Here is a 20,396-nt window from a genome sequence, read left to right as displayed (position 1 = left end):
ACGGGTTCACAAATTGGTGCTTGAACAACGTGCTGCCGGGAGAGGCTTGTAAACATTGCAGTTACGCCTCCATGCCCAGGTATTTGTCAAGGCTGGGGCGACTTATACTCCGGAGCGACTTGTAGTCCGGAAAATACAGTAATTAAGAAAAGGTGTAAAATTAAATCCACAGCGGCCGGTGCAGATAAATTACTTTCAGTTGTCACATTCACAGCTTAACAGTTTTGATGCCTTTAATCATCAATGCTGCTAATCTGTTTAGCAACAGAAACTTAGAAGAACAGTTCATTTATAAGAAAAGCAAAACCTTTGCAAAAATATCTTATCTCATGCACATTTGTTATTGCATATTTATTATTGGTGTATAATTGCTTTGTAATGACAAAATGTTCTGAATAGTTAGATACTGGCCTTTTTAACCTTTGGGTTGACATTTGGTCATTAAAGCTACTACGTTAAGCCACTACAGAAAATGGGAAAATCTAAATGTGCCTAATTGGCTCATTTGTTATAAAGACACAGCTAGATTAAGAGCTTAGTTTTACTTGCAGCCAGGTGTGGGACTTTGTCTTGCTCTAGCATTAAAAGCTCTTGGAGGAAATGGATCAAAGTACAGACCAATGTTTGTTTAATATTAGCACCGATCTGCGCCGTTGTCCTGTTTCAACATAAACCAAGCTACTTCACCACCATTCATGGCACCTATAGGGCAACATGGGAGAATAAAAAAGTGTCTTAGCTACTCACTGCTCTATTCTTTAATTCCTAAAAAAAAATATATTTTTTTGCCTTTTCATCATGGCTTATCATTTTCTTGTGTAAGGCATTATTTTGGCCTTATTAAATACTTTTTTATATTTATAATTAAAAATATGCAATATAAATGTATGTTGGGAAAACGTAGTTCTCCCTAATTTCAAAGTTTAGGAAAATAAAGCAAAACACCGACCCAAGTATATTTTTAATAAGGGAACATTAGAAATTGTTTTAAAGCTGGCTAAAAGTCAGTTCAGTTGGAGTTTTTGTTGAGGTAGTTTGGGTTGACATCAATAAATACCCCTCTCTTTGCTCCGCTCGCGCTCCCACTGTATGTGTGTGTGGGCGTTTGCATCAAAAGCGTTTGCGCCTTTGTGATAAATGCAGCATTAGTGGCTGGAGATAAACCCCGGACAGGAGCCTGGGAGCGGCCCATGAATAATGAAGAGATGCAACCTGCCGTTACCATGGTAACAGCTTCCCCCCGGATCAGGCCGACAGCGAAAGGGGCTATGTCTGGTTATTAAAAGAAAGAATCCACACTTCCCCATGCACACACTGTCAAAATTAAAGCAACTCTGTTCGGTTCCTTGCTGTCCTGCGCGATTTGTCTGGCTGAAGTAACTTTAAAGGAAGTAAAGCGCAGCGGATCCACCATTTGCAAAGCTTAAATATTCCATTCACTGTTGCCCTAAACAAATTGCACAAAACGTTGCATCTCCTGTCATGAAATGGAATGTTGCTGCAGCTACAGCTAAAAAAAAATAAAAAAATAAAATGACAGGATGAATGTGTTTCTAAACTATGAAAGGAAAAGGTAGGGAAATTTAAATTGCTAGCTCTGGTCAAAACTAATTTCTAGCTCTTCTTCACATCCTGATTGTATATAAAACTTTGTCGGGCGGAGAAAGATACGGGCCGTTGTAAGAACAATAAGCACAGTTTACCATAAACCGTATGAACAGAACAGTTTGGCTGGCCAGGCTAATATTTAGATGCAGACAGCACAGGGCATAGAAAATGACTCTACTACAATAAAAAAAAGTCAGATAAATCAGAAGGTAATGTCAAAGTTTCCAGACACTTAAAAGTCCACTCTCTGCTCTGTTCCCTCCCTCTGTCTCTTTCCCTCCCCCAGGGCTGCTCTGGCAGTATAGTGTCAGTGGGAGGTCAGATCCCCAATAACCTGGCCGTCCCGCTGCACCTAAACGGAGTCCAGATTCTCGGGACCAGCCCATTGCAGATTGACCGGGCTGAGGAGCGCTCTGTCTTCTCCAGCATTTTGGACGACCTCGGAGTGGCCCAGGCCCCGTGGAGAGCTCTGAGTTCATTGGTAAGATGAAATAAATATTTAATGGAGGAGCTACAGAGGAAGAACTTAGCCATTGTTCTTTTGACGTACAGTTTCAATAATGTGTTAAGTTTTCTGAAGCAACTTTCCCCTTTGCAGGTTGTCAGTCAATACTTTTTTCCTATAAAGCCAATTTACATTTGAGAAAAAAATGTTACAGTTTTTTCCTGTGTTTTATTGGTTTGTCTGTGTGCAAGAAGCAATAAATGGGCTTTAGGTGTGAGGAAAAAATTAAACAAAAATATATATGTAAATGTGTACATATTGTGCATATTAAAATGTTGTAAATTGTTCCGTGAAAAAGCAGTAAACAGAGTGCCGCTCTTGACATAATCGTGGTTCAGCCATGATATAATGTGCGGTTTAAAATTTTCCTTTGTGAGTTACTTTATTGATACAGTTAAACCTCTGTTTTGCCAGTATACACATATATTTTTTATCTCACAGAAACACATTTTAGTTGGTTGAAATATCTTCAGTGGAGCCCCAGGGTGATGGGCCTTTGGTGTTAGGAAGCCTTTCTTTTTTCTGGAAAGATGAAAACAATCCAACAGACAAGGTGAAAAGCATCACGGTTGTATAATAGTTGATAGAAAGATTTTTTCCCTTGCCTGCCCTGCCTATCTAATTAACTAAACATGAATTACTTGGGTACTTTTCAAATCAAGATTACTTTGCTTCTCTGCACATAATCCTTGGACAGACAAAATGACATGTAAACTGGAACAAGTTAATTCATGCTGAGGCTATAGTGGACAGAGTCTAGAGACGCCCTTAATATTTCAGATAGTTTTGAATGTGTTTGATGCTTGTATATTGTTTTGCAAGAGCAGCATTTTATCTTTGTCTTCTCTAAAATGACTTTGTACCTGTACAAGTCCCATAAGCAATCAGAAATGTTGGCAAAGTTTCAGCTTTGTGCCAGGGCAATGTAAAGTATTCTGAAGCACATAAATCATGCAGATTGTGTGTCAGAACGGGCTTCAAGAGACTTCACACACAAAAATGCACTTTATATCACTGGCTGTATATTGAATAGCTGATTTTTTCAGAAATATACTGTGTGGAAATTAAAACTCTCGTTATAATTTGACAGGAAGATGCATTTACTTTTGCCAATCAAGTGGGATACCCATGCCTGCTTCGGCCATCGTATGTGCTTAGGTAAGTTCTGCTCTTGAAATTAGCATATCTTTATTTCACTATGGTGGGCATTGTGAATGTCTAACAAAGGAAACTGGATGGCGTAGAAAGGTATGGGACAAATAAGTTTAAGCTTCTTTCCATTCCTTTTTGGATTGGTACTTTGTTTACAAAATGTTTATTGTACGTATGCATATTCAAATAAATAAATCTTTTCATACTTTATGTTAACCTGGCAGGTCAAAATGTTATACCTGCCTTCTACTGCCACATGATTAATCCAAACCACTGGTGTTTCAGTTTTGAAACAGATCAGTGGGTGTTTGTGAACTGACAAATACCGTGACAATTCAGCTGGCAGGTTTTATGCAAAATGGACTGTTTATAGCTTTTTACCATGTTACAGTGTTGTTCTCTCATCAAAAACAAATCGGGTGCTGTGTTTTCACCTACTCACGCATCTACTCACGCATCACAAAATCTTGGTGTCTTCTATAGTGGCTATAGCACTGCAGCAGCAACTCTCCATAAGCCCCTCCAGGAAATGCCTTCCTCACCTCTATCTTAAAGGGACTATTCACCTTATTCCGGAGGCTCGCGTGGGCGCCGCCATCAATTGTGCCCGCCCCTTTTCTCCTATGTGTTAACATGGGACTGGAGAAGTCCACATAAAATCAGTCACTACACGAAAACAAAGCCGTTTTTCGGCCGCACAGAGAAACGGTGCAGAGTTGACATGTTGGTGCAAATGAACATTGGCCATTTTACACAAATCAATCGACTAAACATCAGATTTGAGCGGAGAATATTTTCCCTCGTTCTCCGTTAAAATGAACGGGCTTCGCGCTCGACCGGAAGTGTCTGGACAACGAGGTGCCAGGACAACGCAAAAAGTGGTAAAAGTGGGCGGGGCGGAATAAGGTGAATACAGAGTTTAAAAATGTTAAAACTAAGTATTTTCACCCCCATGTTCCGGCCATCTCCTAATGTGTAGAATGAGCTCAGACCTTTTCACCACAACTGCCTCTAAAATCCTGCACTTTCACTCAAAAAGGTGTTAATTCGCTTCCGAAGTCGAGCTTATTATAGAAGCTGCAGTTACGCGTAAGACCTGAGGTGGCAGTAGTGAGCATAAAATGACTAACTTGCATCTAGCCCCTTTAATCAAGCAAAAACACTCGGCTTAGTTTACACCACATGAGCCGCACAACCCTTTTTTTTTTGCTCTCTCTTTTTTTAAACAGCTGTGAAGGCAAAAAGTGTGGGAGGAATTTACGAGGTGATCAATATTGCATTTTCTAACCAACAAAGTGTAAGATGGTGATTTTGATCAAATTCCTGCAAAAAACACCTTGTCCTATAATATGTGCAACATGTTAGTAATTAGTATTTGAGAAATCTTAAACTCCATTCCTTTCTTTTGCAGTATTACAAGAGAAAAGTACTTTATTTGCTATGTGATGGTTGCAGTACCGCGTGTCCCCAGTAGATGTCATGTTTGTTCCCTGTTGCACATCAGTACTTTCTCTAAATAAGTGAACGTATAATGTAGTTGGACTTTATGGTTTTTCGGGCACAGGGGTGTTATGTGGAAATGGGTGCGCTGCCTGTGATCTCTCTCTTCCCGGATAGTTTCTCCTCTCGCTGACACTCAGGGTAATGCTTTTTGAATGATGCTGTCATTCGGGGTTCTTATACACAAACACGTTCATTTAGACTCCAAACACGCCCCTCCTGCCAAATACATGTCTCCTATTTTTACATCACTGACTTCAAATGCAGTAAGTCTCTCCCCGTTTGATGGATTCATGCACTTGATGTTCTCATACAGTTTCTGAAGTAAAACATTTATGTATCCCTTAAAATCAGATCATCATTTGTTTAAGGCATGGATTTATGCAGTGAAATACTCACATGAGATTTCAGATTATTTTATAAAAGAAATTTCAGTGACGGTTGTAGATAAAGTTCACACACGTCATAGACTTACATAAATATAAAATAAAGTTTCAATTTCAAAGCTAAAACAAACAGCATTACAGTTAAATTTCTACATAGTATTAAAATGGTCTTGTCTGTTAAAGTAGGGTTTTGCGATTAATTGCCAAAAACCCAGACTACACTTCGTTGAACTTTGCATCCTTTGTCCCACAGTCACACATAAACACACGCTTATCTCATTAATTCTGGCCTATTGTACATGTTTTTTGTGATAGAGGAAACTTACTTAAGTACGGGGAGAACATGAAAACTGCAGACAGAAAAGGGAGCCTTTTTTTGGAGCACAATCAAGCGTGCCAACCACTGCGATTTGTATTAGTGTATTTAGCACTTCTGCTTCCAACTACGCTGGACATCAGTCACCAAAGCCCTGGGCCTGTCCTGTTTCCTCCTGTCCCTCCTCTACCTCCAGCCAAGCTCACTGTCTAAACTCCAACACAACAACCACAACACAACGCGCCTGAATCTGTTGTTATTAATGACTAAGTTCTGAACTGGTTTTTGAAGAGCCCGCAGTGCTTTTCGACCTAAATAGAGCCTCTTTCTTCTTCTTCTCCTTCCCTCGCTCCCCATTTTGACTGTTTCTAGAACTCGTTCCCGATGGTTATAGTGATGCAACGCGGAGTTAATGAGTGTTTTGAACGATCATTTGAGGCGTGTATGTTCTCTTGTTTGCGTGCTTCTGTTCCTCTCCCTTGGCCTTTTGTTTCATCCCTCTCTCTCCACTTCTCCTCACATCGCAGTGGATCCGCGATGAACGTGGCGTATGGAGAAGAGGAGATGAAACGCTTCCTGGAGGAGGCCACTCAAGTTTCACAGGTGAGAAGTCTGCTCTTTAAAGAAAAACACTGTGCCATTGTAAATGTAACCTGGGATAAAACCGGAATCATTAGCTACAGTTTTCAGAGGGCCACAGTATTATTATTTGAAAAGATGTGCTCTGTAGTATGCAAAATAAATGTAGTTCTGATTTGATATTCACTTCACAAATTATTCTTTTTTTTAGCTTCCTGAACTTTTATGATTTGGACGCTCTTTTCATATTTATTACTTCATTTGGTACATTTATCATTTTTAGGAACCTAAAGGAGAGTGTACAGTGCATACTCAGCTGTTCAGCATCTTGTTTTTCTGGTAACATCTTGAGGATATGTCACACTTTTTTGCTCATTTCCCTCTTTAGTCTCAAGGGTTTGGTTATTTCCTCCGGTGACTTTTCTATGTCTGACCTCTTTTAAAATCCCCTAAAGTCATACGTTTGCATGAAATTTAAAAATCAGACTATGTAAATTTTCGAACTTTTCGGTGATATGTAATATATAAATTTAAATGTACAGTGAAAGGGGGAAACTATCTTCAGAGAGACCCAGTTCTGAGCCGTTTATAATTCATTTTCCAGGAGCATCCTGTGGTTATCACAAAGTTCATCCGTGGAGCCAGAGAAGTGGAGATGGACGCTGTGGCCAGAAATGGGCAGGTACAGTTCAGTGGTTCTAAATTAAAATTGTAAAATATAGTTATAGTAATAAATGTAGGAAATGCTTTACCTACTTCACTTTTTCTGGGCTTTGAATGACAACTCTAAAATGTGGCTGGCAGGTCTATGAACCAAAGGATTGCCAGTTTGAAAGAAAAAAACAATGCCGTGAAAAATGCAATGAAATCACAATGCAGCTAGTTTGTATTGATGACCCTTGAAGAAACAAGGACAGTGCCTCAGTGGTTAGAGCATGTTCACTGATCTAAAGGTCAGTGGTTTGAATCCCAATGCTGTCGATGTGTCCTCGGGGTTCACATTTCACCCACCCTCGCATGTGTGATAAAGTTAATTAATTAATTAATTAATTAATTAATTATTAATGCTATAAAAAAAACTGGAGCTGCAGAAAAACAAAAATCCATCCATTCATTTTCTACCACTCTGTTGCCGGGTCGTCACATTGCACCAGCCCCCTATGGCTCATCTTGCAGATGGTGGGTCCACAGAAGGACGGCTTCATGGTTCTAACTGGGCCTGTTGGTCTCTCATGAGGGGCTTCTGAACAGCTCGTTGTCTGACCCGTCAACTAGGACATGTTTGCCATGGGAGGGTCTCCCATGGCAAACATGTCCTAGTTGAGGCTCGAAAGGCCAAGGCTCCCAGCATCATTCAGGCGCTCAAACCCTTCCACCACGTTAAGGTGGCGGTTCCAGGAGGGGCGAATAACAAAAATACAACACAAAAATGTTGGTATTGTACTGTATTATATAGGACTAACTGCTGCAAGATGGATTGCCACAAGATCTGAATTGACAGTTTTATTAAAATCCATCTTGAAAGGCTCGAGCTGATACTGATGGATCAGATCAATCGGGGGCCAGTGTTGCTGTGAGTAGATGGGTTACATAGCCGACCACAACAGGCACTTTTATCAATTCTAATAATGACAACGACAATGTGATATGGGAAAAACACTCGGGGCACGATCTTCTGCCTGGTGCAACAACAGCGTTGCTCAAGACAAAGTCATTATCAGTGCTTTCCCCGGTAACCTGAGGCTGTCGCTTAGGGATAAAAGGGGACTGGCTGAGGTGTGTGCTACTACAAGCAGCGCTGACTTCAATGAGTTGCTGCATTCTCTTCGCTCCCCTCTAACACTGACATCGCCTGCAACCTCGCGCATGTTATAAGTTTTAAGCTTTTGCAGGACAAACTGCAAACTATTTCTCCCACTGTGAGTTAAACAATGTCCAAGTCCAGAGAGAGAGAATATATCGATGTTCTAGCGCTAGTATTAAAGAGCAAACTCCACGCTGCAAAAATGTGATCAAAACACCAGCACGTGCACCTATGTAGATTGATATTACTGCTAATGTTATTTGCGCGGTAACAATTAATGATAGGAACATTTTTCCAGCTTCTCCATCCATAGTGATACCGGGAGCTTGTTCATCGTCTATTTTTCTGTTGCTGTAGAAGTCATTTCAAGGGTGCCTGTCTGGACGTAGCAAGTCCAATTGTGAGGTAGATTTTCTTTGTCTGAATGTGGCCCCTTTTTTTTTTTAATCTTCAGTATCACATTAACGTAACGCTGCGTCCCTTCCTTGAATACCAAACCGGCGTCATTCTCTGTGGTCGCTCTGAATGTGTGCGAGGAAAAAGTTAGAGATAACACGCATTAATTACAGGCTCTATCTGAAGAGCGCTAACAAATGCTATGTGTTGCAGCACTTTAAATGAGCTAATCACATAGCAGCTCATTTACAGATACTAGTTTGGTGGCGATACAAATTTTCTCTCTTTTGGGGTAAAGTGTTTGGAAGTTTCCTTTGACATGAGGTACTTCAAAGTAGCATGGACCCATTTCATATTTGTAATTGTGTGGCAAGGTTTTATAAAGTGGCTCCAAAATCTAGATAGACCAGGGTGTATTTGCGTTGGGAATCACATAGTGCAGAATGACTGACAAACAAGAAACTGTGTGAAACTACACTATGTGTGATTTCAGAGCCTAATAATATTTAACATATTAATATTTGTTGCAATAAACATACGCATGCTGGGATGGAAAATACAAACAAACTTAGCTTTATGAACTGTATCAATATAATGTTAAATTGCCATATATTGATTCAATTATTCTTCGATTATTCACAATTACAAAAACGTTTTCCATTATGTATGTTTTAAATGAACACATTAAGTAACAAAATTAACAAAAATAATTTTTCGATCCCATGCGTTGAGTGTTTTTGCGTTGCTTTGTTATTTTATTTTACAAAACTAGACACTCTAATACACCCTATGTGTGATTTTGGTAGCTCTGTGATGAACAGAAGTGAAATAAATGACGATCAAAAACCTGTGAAACTTTCATATATATTATTGCGTTTCTTTTCGTTTTTTAGTCTGAGGGGGTGAACAGCTGTAAACCCGACACTTCTCTCGCACTCTCTGGAGCTCGTTTGTCAAAGCAGAGCAGCTTCCCAATGGACAGATCGAAACAGTTGAGATTAACATTTCTCAGAGTTTTTAAATGGTTAAAATCGGTCCAAGGATGGCTGAGAAACATCCTGTTAGTCTTCAAACGTAGGCACTTGCCTCTTCCCATAACGTTAGTGTCTGTCCAGAGAGGAGAGAGGAGGAGAGAGGAGGAGAGAGGAGGAGAGAGGAGGAGAGAGGAGGAGAGAGGAGGAGAGAGGAGGAGTGAGGAGGAGTGAGGAGGAGTGAGGAGGAGTGAGGAGGAGTGAGGAGGAGTGAGGAGGAGAGAGGAAGAGAGAAGAGAGGAAGAGAGAGGAGTTAACCAGAAAGGAAAGTGTTTCATTAAATACGCGATATCTCCATTTCTAGAAAAAAATCTGTGATTTTGATCTAAAGTAGCCTCTGTTTAGTTTAGGATTTCTCAGCAACCGCACGCTCTATGTAGGTGAAAACAGTTTAATTCTACGATTTCCACCTACAGAGAGCTTAGAGTGTCCCCTTTCAATCAAGCCATAGCATGTGTCCATAGCTATAACATAGAATACGCTGTGGTGCTACAAATATCATGAAAAAAATGGTCTAAATTGTTGGCACCACAAATGGCAGCTAAATCCCCAAAACAGTGCGGCGCTCAATGTGTTAAATTAAAAATGACATTGGGTTTCTGAGCCTATTGTCTTAGCAGAAACAGACACTTTGGGTCTCCAGACCCTATGGCTAAAACCACTTTGCATTACGCCTAGAAGAACTCTCGGTCACAATCAAAGCTACCCAATCTAGTCCAAATTAGTGCTAGTGCAGGCTTTCAAAGCTGAGTGCCTGGAGCTTTCAAATGAGTTTAGCATATCCTCAAACTCGTGTCCTTAATGATATGGCAACACAGGTTCAGAATTAGGTATATACTGTGTAGACATATATTTTTTTTACAATAACAGTTTTTAGATTCTGTTGTTTAATGTCATTGTGATTTTTTTTTTTTACTGTACGTCATTCCTGCAACGGCCTATTAACTGTGCAATCAAATCCTTTTCTGTGCAGGTGTTGGTTCATGCCATTACAGAGCATGTAGAGGACGCTGGTGTGCACTCAGGAGACGCCACATTGATGCTACCGACCCAGTCTATTAGCCAGGGAGCACTCGAAAAGGTCAGTAATTGTGCTTTCATATCTCTCAATGAACAATAAACCATTCAGCCATGGCGTAAAATGTTTACAGCCACTTTTATGCATAATATCTGTGTGCCTTTTTATTCCGCATTGCTCTCAGGTTAAGATTGCCACCTGGAAAATTGCCCAGGCCTTTGAGATTTCAGGCCCCTTTAACACCCAATTTCTGGTCAAAGGCAATGATGTCATGGTGAGTGATATTTCCGACTGAATAAATGTAATGGATGTCAGTTTCCGCAAATGCAAGTCACTCAAATCAAATCACATTTCATAACCGCTTCAGTTTCTCTGTTCCCTGTGTCCCCATAGTTTTTATTGCCATTTTTGTCTATTCCCTATCCTCTGCACCTCTTTCTCACACCTCAACTAAATTACATTACGTCCTGTTTCGCTACATCCATATACACACCTCCTCTTAAGTTTTCTTGGATGCTGCATCTGCTCCGATCCGGGATAATATGTTGGAAAAGATATCGATACCAAATATGCTCATTTTCCCCAGTGATGCCTGCCCTTTGATACATGGAAAAGTTTGAAAGCCACTGGTCTAAAACTTAGCAAAACTATTATCTTCCACAGGTGATTGAGTGTAACCTCCGGGCATCTCGCTCCTTCCCGTTCGTGTCCAAAACAATTGGAGTGGACTTTATAAATGTGGCGACCAAAGTGATGGTAGGAGAGCCGGTGGAGGAAGCCAGCCTGCCGTCTCTGGACCGGCCCTTCATTCCTGTCGACTATGTGGGCATCAAGGTAAGGACACTTGGAACACTATGAGCTGCTTGTTTAATAGTGTTCTGTTGTTTAGGGGCATAGATTGAACCTCACGATTGAATTTTGACTCTGGAATTGAATTTTGTGGTTGATTATGAAGACTTGCAGTATGTATTTAGCTTCTTTTTGTCATATCTGACAGCATTTTGACCCAGAGCTCTGAGAATTGTTTGTTTTGTTTGTTTGTGTACTTTATTGTCCCCATTGGGAAATTTGTCCTCTGCACTTAACCCATCCTTCGATGCCACTGAGGCAGCCCGCAAGGAGCAGTGGTCGACGGCAGTGCCATGCCCGGGGACCCATCTCCATGATGTGGAGCCAGGCTGATGGTCAGAATCACCTGGCTGGAGGATTCACCTATTGCACATGTTTTTAGTGGTATGGGAAACCGGAGTACCCGGAGGAAACCGACACAGACACGGGGAGAACATGCAAACTCCACACAGAAAGGCCCCATCCTGGTGGGATTCGAACCCTGGACCTTGTTGCTGTGAAGCGGAGGCACTAAGCGCTGTACTACCGTGCTGCCCAGGATAAGCCAACAGTGTATTTTGTGGCTCCAAACGCATAAATGTTTGTTCTATTGAAACATTATAGCCCTCTATGTCAGTAAAGCAAGGGCAGATGATCACTTTTTTAAATCACCGTGTAGATGTGTTAGTCTGAAGGCCACTGTAGGAATCTGAAACATTTTTAACATTGCTTCTTATACTTGTATGAAGTACTTTTCGTATTTGCCTTTCTATATCAAAAGTAAGTAAGTGATCTTATGACTTTCCATGTATATTTTTAAGCATCAATTCCTTCTATTCTTTTGACTCCTGATGTCTCTCAGTAGTCTATTATTAAGAGCACAAAAGCTTATATTTAATAGCCATGTGTGCGGACAAGTGGATATATTCAGAGCAGTTTGTAGCGACTTCCAGTATGATATAGTAATAGGTATTGGCTCCTTTGGATAGCATTACAAAGACTGCAATTACTTCCTTCACCCTTTCACCGGAGCAAGATGGGAAAAACGGAGAGCGGATGGGTTCATTCTCAGACTGTCTGCGGGGGCTTTACTTTTAAGATGCCATATGAGCGAGTTTACATGTCGCCAGCTGTTCCAAAGGCGTTTTTTCCCAAAGTGATTTCCCCCTCTAATTACAACAGACCCGCTACAACAATGGGTGTAGTTTGGAGCCAGTCGCGCAGGTATAATCCCTCCACTTCCCTACCTCCTAAAGTTTTCAATTTCTTCCCCTGTGCACTGGTGAGGAATATTAATCAACGCGTCGTACTCTCGAGGCAGTGGGTTTTAAAGGCTCGCGTGGTTTATGCTTCTGAGTTCACCCCTCCGGCCAGGCACGTGTTGAATGTCTGATGAAGAGTGCTAATTTCTTATCGCAAACACTTTCATTGCCGTATCGGGTCCCAGACTGTAAACAAACTGTAGTTGTGGGATGTCATCCAGCACCTGTTGTAGCCTGAAGAAGTTGTTTTCAGAGCACTGCATCTGCTCACTCAAAAGTCCCACTGTCCTTTATTAATCGAGGTTAAAGAAAGGACAAAGTTTGAGAAAAATGTATTGAGCTATCTTGTATTGGTAGCTGGTTGTTTCCACTTTCTTCCTATGCAGGTAATCATGTCGGCAAATATATTTGTTTTGTATTGCATTTAAACCTCTCAGAAAATCTCGAGTCTATATCTACATTTCCGCTTGCTTCTCAATTCTTGTATATTACTGCGAAACCCATCTATGCTCGATAAAGGCGTGCGTCATTTATCCGTGGTCTCCTCCCATCCTCATGATGTCTCTCTTCTCTCTCTCTCTCTCCGACAGTCTTGTTTTAGGCCATGTCTCGTCTCAACTAACAAGTCCCTGTTGAGTCATTTATGTCGCTGTATTACAACTCATACGGACAATAATGCTGCCATAGTTCTAATGCTGGGGGGGGGAGTGACGACGGGAAACAGGATTTGAGGAGACAAGTAGTTTAGATTACGACTACAGTGACATCTTACACTGAAGACTTGTTGTTCTGTATGAGCCACTAAACAGAAAAGACAGAACATATCAAAAAGCACAGACAGAAAGAAGACGCAGCGGGATGAATGTGTTCGTGGTGGTTTATGGGGACTTATTTTTGGATGAGAAACACAACAAAAATAGATGAATGAAAATATATTATGTAGAAACCACCAGGTATTGGAATTGGGTTTTCATAGCTGTCAAATTGTTTGATTTTCATTTGAGAAACTACTTCACACTCATTAGGGGGAGGAGTCAGTTCTGCCACAGAGCCGCATGCTTATCATCTTTTTTGTTTATTATGGTGCTTTTGGTTTGGAGCACAAACTTTTAAGATCTAAATATTAGCCCCCACCTGAACCAAGCACATTTTCTTCAGTTAGGCAGTACCCGAATCTAAGCTTCTTGAAAAGAAAAGGCGTCAAAACAGCGACAAAAATGGGACGCAAACGTGGAGAAAAAAAGCAATGAAAAGTGACAAAAAAAGCAACTAAAGAGCAACAAAAAGTGACAAAGAAAAGTGGCAAAAAAGCAATGAAAAAGTGATAAAGAAAGCAATGGAAAAATGTGTTAAAAAAAACTTTAATAAAAAAGAATTTAAAAGAAGAAATTTAAAAAGTGAAAGAAAGCCACTAAAGAGCAACTACGAGTGTTCAGTGTTCACTAATGTAACAGAACATTTTCCATTTATCTCTCATTTATCTGAGACCACTGTAGCATTTTTTTTTTTTTTTCCAAAGCAAGCTTATGTACATTACTTACATGCTGTCTAAAGTGAGACATCCAAGCAGAACATTGGAGCTGGTCCTTCTCAGCTTGAGCTCAGCTGGTGCCTCTTGATAACATTGTTCTTCTGTGAGGCGTGGGCAGTTTGTGACGAGCATGTTCTCTACTGGGATGAAGTACAAATCCTGCGTTGTGTCTTACTCACTCATTCAGTGAGTCAGTCAGTCAGAGTACACGAAACCCAAACCACTAAGAACTGCATTTCCTGTATGTTTAATTTATTGTGATGTTGTTTTGTAAGCATTCATACACAGAGAGAATAACTAGCTCTAAATAGCTTTTGAGTGCTGTCAAGTACATGTGAGTATATTTCCAGTATATATTTAATATCTTTATTAAATAGCCTACACCGGAGAGGTAGGATCTCCTGCTGCTACTTTGAGTCTTCAAAAGGGATACATTAATATCTGTGTTACTTTTGAGGACTCATCAATTTAATTTGACAAAGTGTGGCTCATTTACAAAGCCAAACACTCATAATAGCTATCTTCTCTTGGTCCAAATATTCCCCTTATCATTATTTATTTCTCTTGTCTGTTCTTTGCACCTGTTAGACTTTAGGCTGATATCATTTTCCAGTACGTGTCCCTCTCCGTCAAATGTATTTTTCTTTTAGTTCATAATCTTCCATTTTATCTCAGTGCAGCGCCGCCTTTGTCTGTCTCTTTGAAACACTTTGATAAGACTCGCGCTGGTTCCCCGTCTGCCTCATTCCCTTCTATTCGCAGCCTGGTGCATTAGTATGCTAACATTACGTTGGGCTGATTAGATAGCCCGCTTCAAGGATGAATCCCCCCTAGTGGTCTCTGAGTGCGTGTGCGTGCTCTGACCAAAGCTGCACAGCTCCAAACCTCTTTTCAAGGTAACGCGGCTGGTCGGCTTTTTAAATAGAGAAATAAGAATTCCGGGGCCGCCTCACGTGGCATTCACTGCGCTGTTTTAATTTGTATGTAACATGGTAACCACAAGCTTTGTTCTTCTTGTGCACTCATAATGGTTTATTTATTATTTTTCCCTTTTTTTTCTATTCCTCATGTTCACACCATGTCTCACAACATTTGACCTTTTATCATCTTTGATTCATGCTGCCTCCAGTGTTGCTCTAATATTCAAAATAAATACTTAAATGGAATAAAAATACAGATTTCTTTCAAACAAAAAACTATGTCCTTTGAAAACTTCAGCATTCAAAGTCTGGGTACAGTGTAAGGACATTGTTGACTTGGGAAGGTCATCCTACTTGAAAGATTCAGATCCAATTAATTTGTTTTGCTAATTAAAGGGAAATAATTAAAAGAGAGAATGATTAGACTATATTACAAGTGCACACAATAATTATAAGATACTTTCAAATAAATTTCAAATACTGAAAGGAGAATTTGTTGTGCACAAAACAACTGACACTAAAGACTTGGCTGACCCCGTTACAAGGAAACTTGGAGTCCCCTGCAGGTGGCAGCAGTGTCATTAGTGCCTGATATTTACTGGATAATACATGTTTATGCAGGACAGAAAGTACAAGTGTTTGTCATGGGAATTTTATCTCATATTTCTATGCTCAGATTCAACAATGGCACTTTGTCACTGAGAAAATACAATTTTCTGCATTAGCGTCTGACAAATTTATATTTATTTTTCCCAGGCGCCCATGTTCTCGTGGCCAAGGCTGCGTGACGCTGACCCTGTGCTGCGCTGTGAAATGGCCTCCACTGGAGAGGTAGGACGTCTTGTAACAGTTGAACAGTGTGAAGCGCAAAGGTCTTAGATGCTCCACATTTTACACTTACACAGAGCTCCTCCTTAACGCACATTTGCCTCTCACATTGTGTTACAGGTTGCTTGTTTTGGACCAAACATTTACTCAGCCTTCCTCAAGGCAATGCTCTCCACGGGCTTCAAGTTGCCTCAGAAGGGAATCCTGATTGGGATTCAGGTAAGAGCTAGTGCCGTCTGCCCGTTTCTGTGTGGACGTCTTCCTCACACTGAATGTACTGTCGTCTGAGCTCGGTGTCTCTGTTTCTCTGAATACAGCTTCAGTACGGCTTTTCTGGCATAGATCAAGTGCTATTCTTTTTATCTTTGTGATACTTTTCTGTAGGTCTATTAAATGATTAACTGAAAATGAACTGTGCTGCTACAGAACAGGGTTGTTTACATTATGCCTTTCATTTAAAAAAAAAACAACCCAGTACAGATGATGACTTGACAACCTTCTTGCAAAACACTAATGTAAATAGATTAGTGTAAGCACAGGAATTGTTGTTTGTTTGTTTGTTTGTTTGTTTGTTTGTTTGTTTGTTTGTTTGTATACTTTATTGTCCCCGTAGGGAAATTTGTCATGGCATTGCCAACATTAAGATATTGGTTTTGTGTGGTGGAGATGAAACTTCATACAGTTCAGAATATTAACATTCTGCAAATATTGTCTTTAATGGTAGAGTAGGTTTGCTGCCAAAATGGCCTCTTTAAAAAAAAGTTTTTCTTTACTCTTGCATGCAAATGCAGCAAAAATGTTGCCAAATCATTGGTAAGCTGCAATAGTGGAATAATTAATGCCACCACAGTCCCGGGTAAGTGTTGTTGACACACTGTGATGACTAATGTAGCATTAAAACAGTGTTAGAGACTGGTTCTATTATAATTAGTGCTCAGGGGGAATAGTTCACTTCAAGGCGAGTATGAGGGTCAGCAGTGCACCACAACTTGACTGACAAGTACCACTCTCCATGGAGCCATCTCCAAAACACCCTGACCCTCACCGCCGCTGTGTCCCAGAGCACTCCTCACGACTACACCGACAGATTTAGTAAAAGTAAAACAAAAAAAATGGGCTTTTAGGTTAAATATGTCAATAAAATGAAATGATTTGACTAATAAATGTTTCTGTTTTTCCACGAATGATCTCTGTCTTTCTGAGATATGGTATAATTTATTGTTTGCGCGCAGTAGATATTTTAGGTCTGTGCTTCAATTCCTAGTATAAACCAAAAAAATAAAGTCTTAAAGCTGCAGCTGATCACTTAGTGGTTAGTAGCATTTCCGTACCTCCTCTTCCGTGGACAATAGCATTTGATACGACTACCGCTGCTACCTAAACCTTTTTTTCTAACCCAGACAATGAACTTAGCCATGTAAATGTTATGAAATCATTGTTTTCACACATTGATTCTGCACATTCATTGAGCAATCACACATTTTATTTTTCAATTTTAGCACTCTTTCCGACCAAATTTTCTGGCTACTGCTCACCAGCTCAAAGAGGAAGGATTCAAGGTAAATCACTGACTATTTTTGAAATATTACTATATTATTTAGTAGTGATGTATGTGAAACGATACGTTGTTTTAATTTGTTCAGCTCTTTGCGACTGAGGCCACCTCTGCATGGCTGAGGGCTAATGATGTGCCTGCGACTCCTGTTGCCTGGCCCAGTGATAAAGAAGAGAGCTCCAACTTGCCCAGTATTCAAAGGTTGGTTACAAATTATTACTGAGTAAAAATATAAGTTGGTTACACTTTTTGAAAAACATATCATGATTGTGCCTCAGTGAAGTTAAAAACTGGTGGAGAGGAGGATGTAACAGGAGTGATAGGTTCAGCAGATAAACTCACACAGACTGTGCAGATGGCATCAGCTGTGGCACAGAGACCGTCTTTTTATAGAGCAGAGCATGGCCTTTGTGGACGCTGTCGAATGGCCTCCACATTGTTCCCTTAAAATACTGCCTTAATTTCTTCCTCAATGTCAGGAGGCCTTTCAATAATTTGAAATGTGTTTATTTTTGTCCCGTAGCTGACACAAAGTATGAATGAACAAATAGCTGTCCCTGCTGCTCTGAAACACAATGTTTTATGACATTAATTTATTATTCTGTTCACATAGGTACATTGTGAGGGCTTTACAATGTTGGAAAAAAAAACTTTTCTGCCAAGCATTGCAGATTTGCGATTTGTTTTGAAATCAAAATTTAGATCACTGTCCTTTTGAGTGAATTATTGAAATGTAGAAGATATTTTGTTGTGTAAGGAATATTGTACTTCTAATTAATTGCTGTCTTTGTGATTTATGATTGACAATATTCAATAGCGAATATTCAATAACAAATAATTGTCCAGATCCAAGTTACTGAACAGTTTTAAGCTTATTTTGTATTTGTTACTCATATTTAGTTACTCTGTGTTTCTTTAGGCTCATCAGTGATGGAGATATTGACCTCGTAGTGAATCTGCCCAATAACAACACTCGCCTCATCAAGGACAACTTCCTGATCCGCAGAATGGCCGTGGACCACGGTGTGCCCCTCATCACCAACTACCAGGTTAGGAATTGATACAGTATGTTGTACTGTTGCAAAGCTCACTTTATACTTACTATTTTGTCCTTTATTTACTTTTGCTTCATTTTTCAGGTGGTGAAACTGTTCGCTGAGGCAATTCATTACGCAGATGAAATTGACACGACCAGTCTTTTCCACTACCGGCAGAAAGACAAAAAAGAGAGCCAACAGCGCGATTTTAGCCAGCAGGCATAGAGCTCCTCTGTCTTTGTTCCTCTTTATTCTGTGTTCAGAAAAATGTTTTTTATGTATTCCATCTGTCCCTGAAGATTCAGAAGCATTTGAATCATTATTTGACAGATGTAAAACAACATGCCCCATGTTTTTAGATAATGTTTACGACGTATCAAAGCCGTCTGTCTCTTTGCTGCTGTTGCTTGTTCTCCCTGTGGATATTTGCTCTGATATTGTTCATAATTGTCTCAAGAACAAGCTTGTGAATACTTGTCAATAAATAATGCATTTGATTAAATTTATAAAAGAAAATGTTGAATAATAGGGGTTATGCTGATATCAGCTGTGCTGGTTGCATTTGTGGCCCTATATTGTAAAAATCCCCATTGCCCATCCGTCTGTCTCAGCTCCCCTGTAATTAAAAAAAATAATTAATAAGGGCTTTATTTATGACCATTTTAAATTGTAAATGGACACTAAGTGATGAATATAAACCAAAGAAGGAAAGGTGGACGTTTTTTTAATTTTAATTGAATCCATGAAGGATGCAGTTTGTTGTTGATTTGATATATTCTTGTCTGCGTTTTAATAAATGTACCTTGTTGTAACTATGCTATGTATGTGTCCTTATAAGTTACGAGTTATTCAAATTATGTCAATTTTAGCCCAACTGTATGTCAACGCGAGAGCAAATTATCTTTAAATGTTTGACTGGTTAATTAACCTGGTTAAACAGGTTACATTTCTATTTATTTTTGCTTTAACTTAGGTGGTAAAACATTTTAAAATAACTGATTTCAGATAGATAGATAGATAGATAGAAAGTTGCATGAAAAAAAAAAGCGCAGGATGTCCAGAAAAGTGAAATAATGTTCGTTCCGTGGCTCCAGCTGGCAACAGCCCTGCTGTTTGAGTCGGAGGGAGAATAAACCTGCCTAATTGACATGCGTTTTTCATGCTGAGCTAAATGAATTATTTACGGAGGTGATGTGCACACAGGGCGCAGGAGGCATCCATTTGTCAGGCCTGACTTACACATCGGTTTGAAGAGCTCTGTATGAATCTCCAAGCTGATTAAAAAGTGGATATCATCATAGCACATTCATTCAATACAAAGATTAAAAACCTAATCTTTCAAATATGTTGGAGCAAAGCTGGAAAAATAGTTGCTTTAGCACTTTAAGAAGTCTATCGTTCATGTTAGTGTAACGTTATTGTTTCTGCTCTCAGTTATGCATAAATGTCAGTGTACTCTTTCTATATTATCAAAGCACTTATTTTTATCATTGTAGATCTTTACATATTCACTATTCAGAGGGTTTTGTTTGTCAAAGGGCTGCTGAATTACTGTTTTACAATCAAACAAACTGCAATTTGAATGGCGGTAATCAGCTAATTCAATAAAACGACAAAATATCCTGTTTGTTTTGTTTGTGATTCTGGTATTAGTTTAACGTTTTGACGTGTTTAAAATGTGTACTACAGACTGAGTTTGGATTATAGACCCACAAAAGGTGAAATATCTAATCGTAATTGCAATGTATTTCAGACACAAAATGATTACTTTTCCAAGATCATGCAGCCCCTCATATCATCTCATTGTATTTGACTTTTGAGTGCAGTATAGAGATCTCCAGAGTTGGAGTCCAGCTAATTCTGTGTGCTAAATGGCGTCCTGACAGCACGCAGCCACACATTAACTGTAATGGACCCTTTTTCCAATAGTGATTGTGCCGCTTAATTGTTTTCAAGGCGATCAAGCTGTTGAAGTTGCCATCTTTGTAAGGACATCATTGCCCTAATGAGTCGGCCTGCTGTTCGAGCACTGCAACCTATTGTGAGACATGCTGTACTCACATCAAGAAATCAGACATAATTTATGGAGCTGTTAGGCAACGCATTACCTAATATTTCAAAATGGGTTGAACCTACATTT

General features: G+C 39.7%; 1 protein-coding gene across 1 annotated transcript in view; it reads left to right on the top strand.

The window, feature by feature from the left end:
• cps1 (carbamoyl-phosphate synthase 1, mitochondrial) overlaps positions 1-18,786 on the top strand; it is a 34,687-nt gene extending 15,901 nt beyond the window's left edge. Inside the window, exons 26-38 of the mRNA XM_079563348.1 lie at positions 1,895-2,089; positions 3,204-3,271; positions 5,995-6,070; positions 6,651-6,728; positions 10,251-10,358; positions 10,480-10,569; positions 10,959-11,129; positions 15,593-15,667; positions 15,785-15,883; positions 17,164-17,223; positions 17,308-17,420; positions 18,139-18,268; positions 18,359-18,786. Of these exons, the coding sequence (XP_079419474.1) occupies positions 1,895-2,089; positions 3,204-3,271; positions 5,995-6,070; positions 6,651-6,728; positions 10,251-10,358; positions 10,480-10,569; positions 10,959-11,129; positions 15,593-15,667; positions 15,785-15,883; positions 17,164-17,223; positions 17,308-17,420; positions 18,139-18,268; positions 18,359-18,481 (1,386 nt within the window). The 3' untranslated portion in view covers positions 18,482-18,786. The remainder of the gene's footprint in view (positions 1-1,894; positions 2,090-3,203; positions 3,272-5,994; positions 6,071-6,650; positions 6,729-10,250; positions 10,359-10,479; positions 10,570-10,958; positions 11,130-15,592; positions 15,668-15,784; positions 15,884-17,163; positions 17,224-17,307; positions 17,421-18,138; positions 18,269-18,358) is intronic.
• The last annotated feature ends 1,610 nt before the right edge of the window (positions 18,787-20,396 follow it).

This window comes from Gobius niger (genome assembly GCF_951799975.1).
Source record: "Gobius niger genome assembly, chromosome: 9".
Classification (NCBI taxonomy): Eukaryota; Metazoa; Chordata; class Actinopteri; order Gobiiformes; family Gobiidae; genus Gobius; species Gobius niger.
This window is presented reverse-complemented; position numbering and strand designations above follow the sequence as displayed.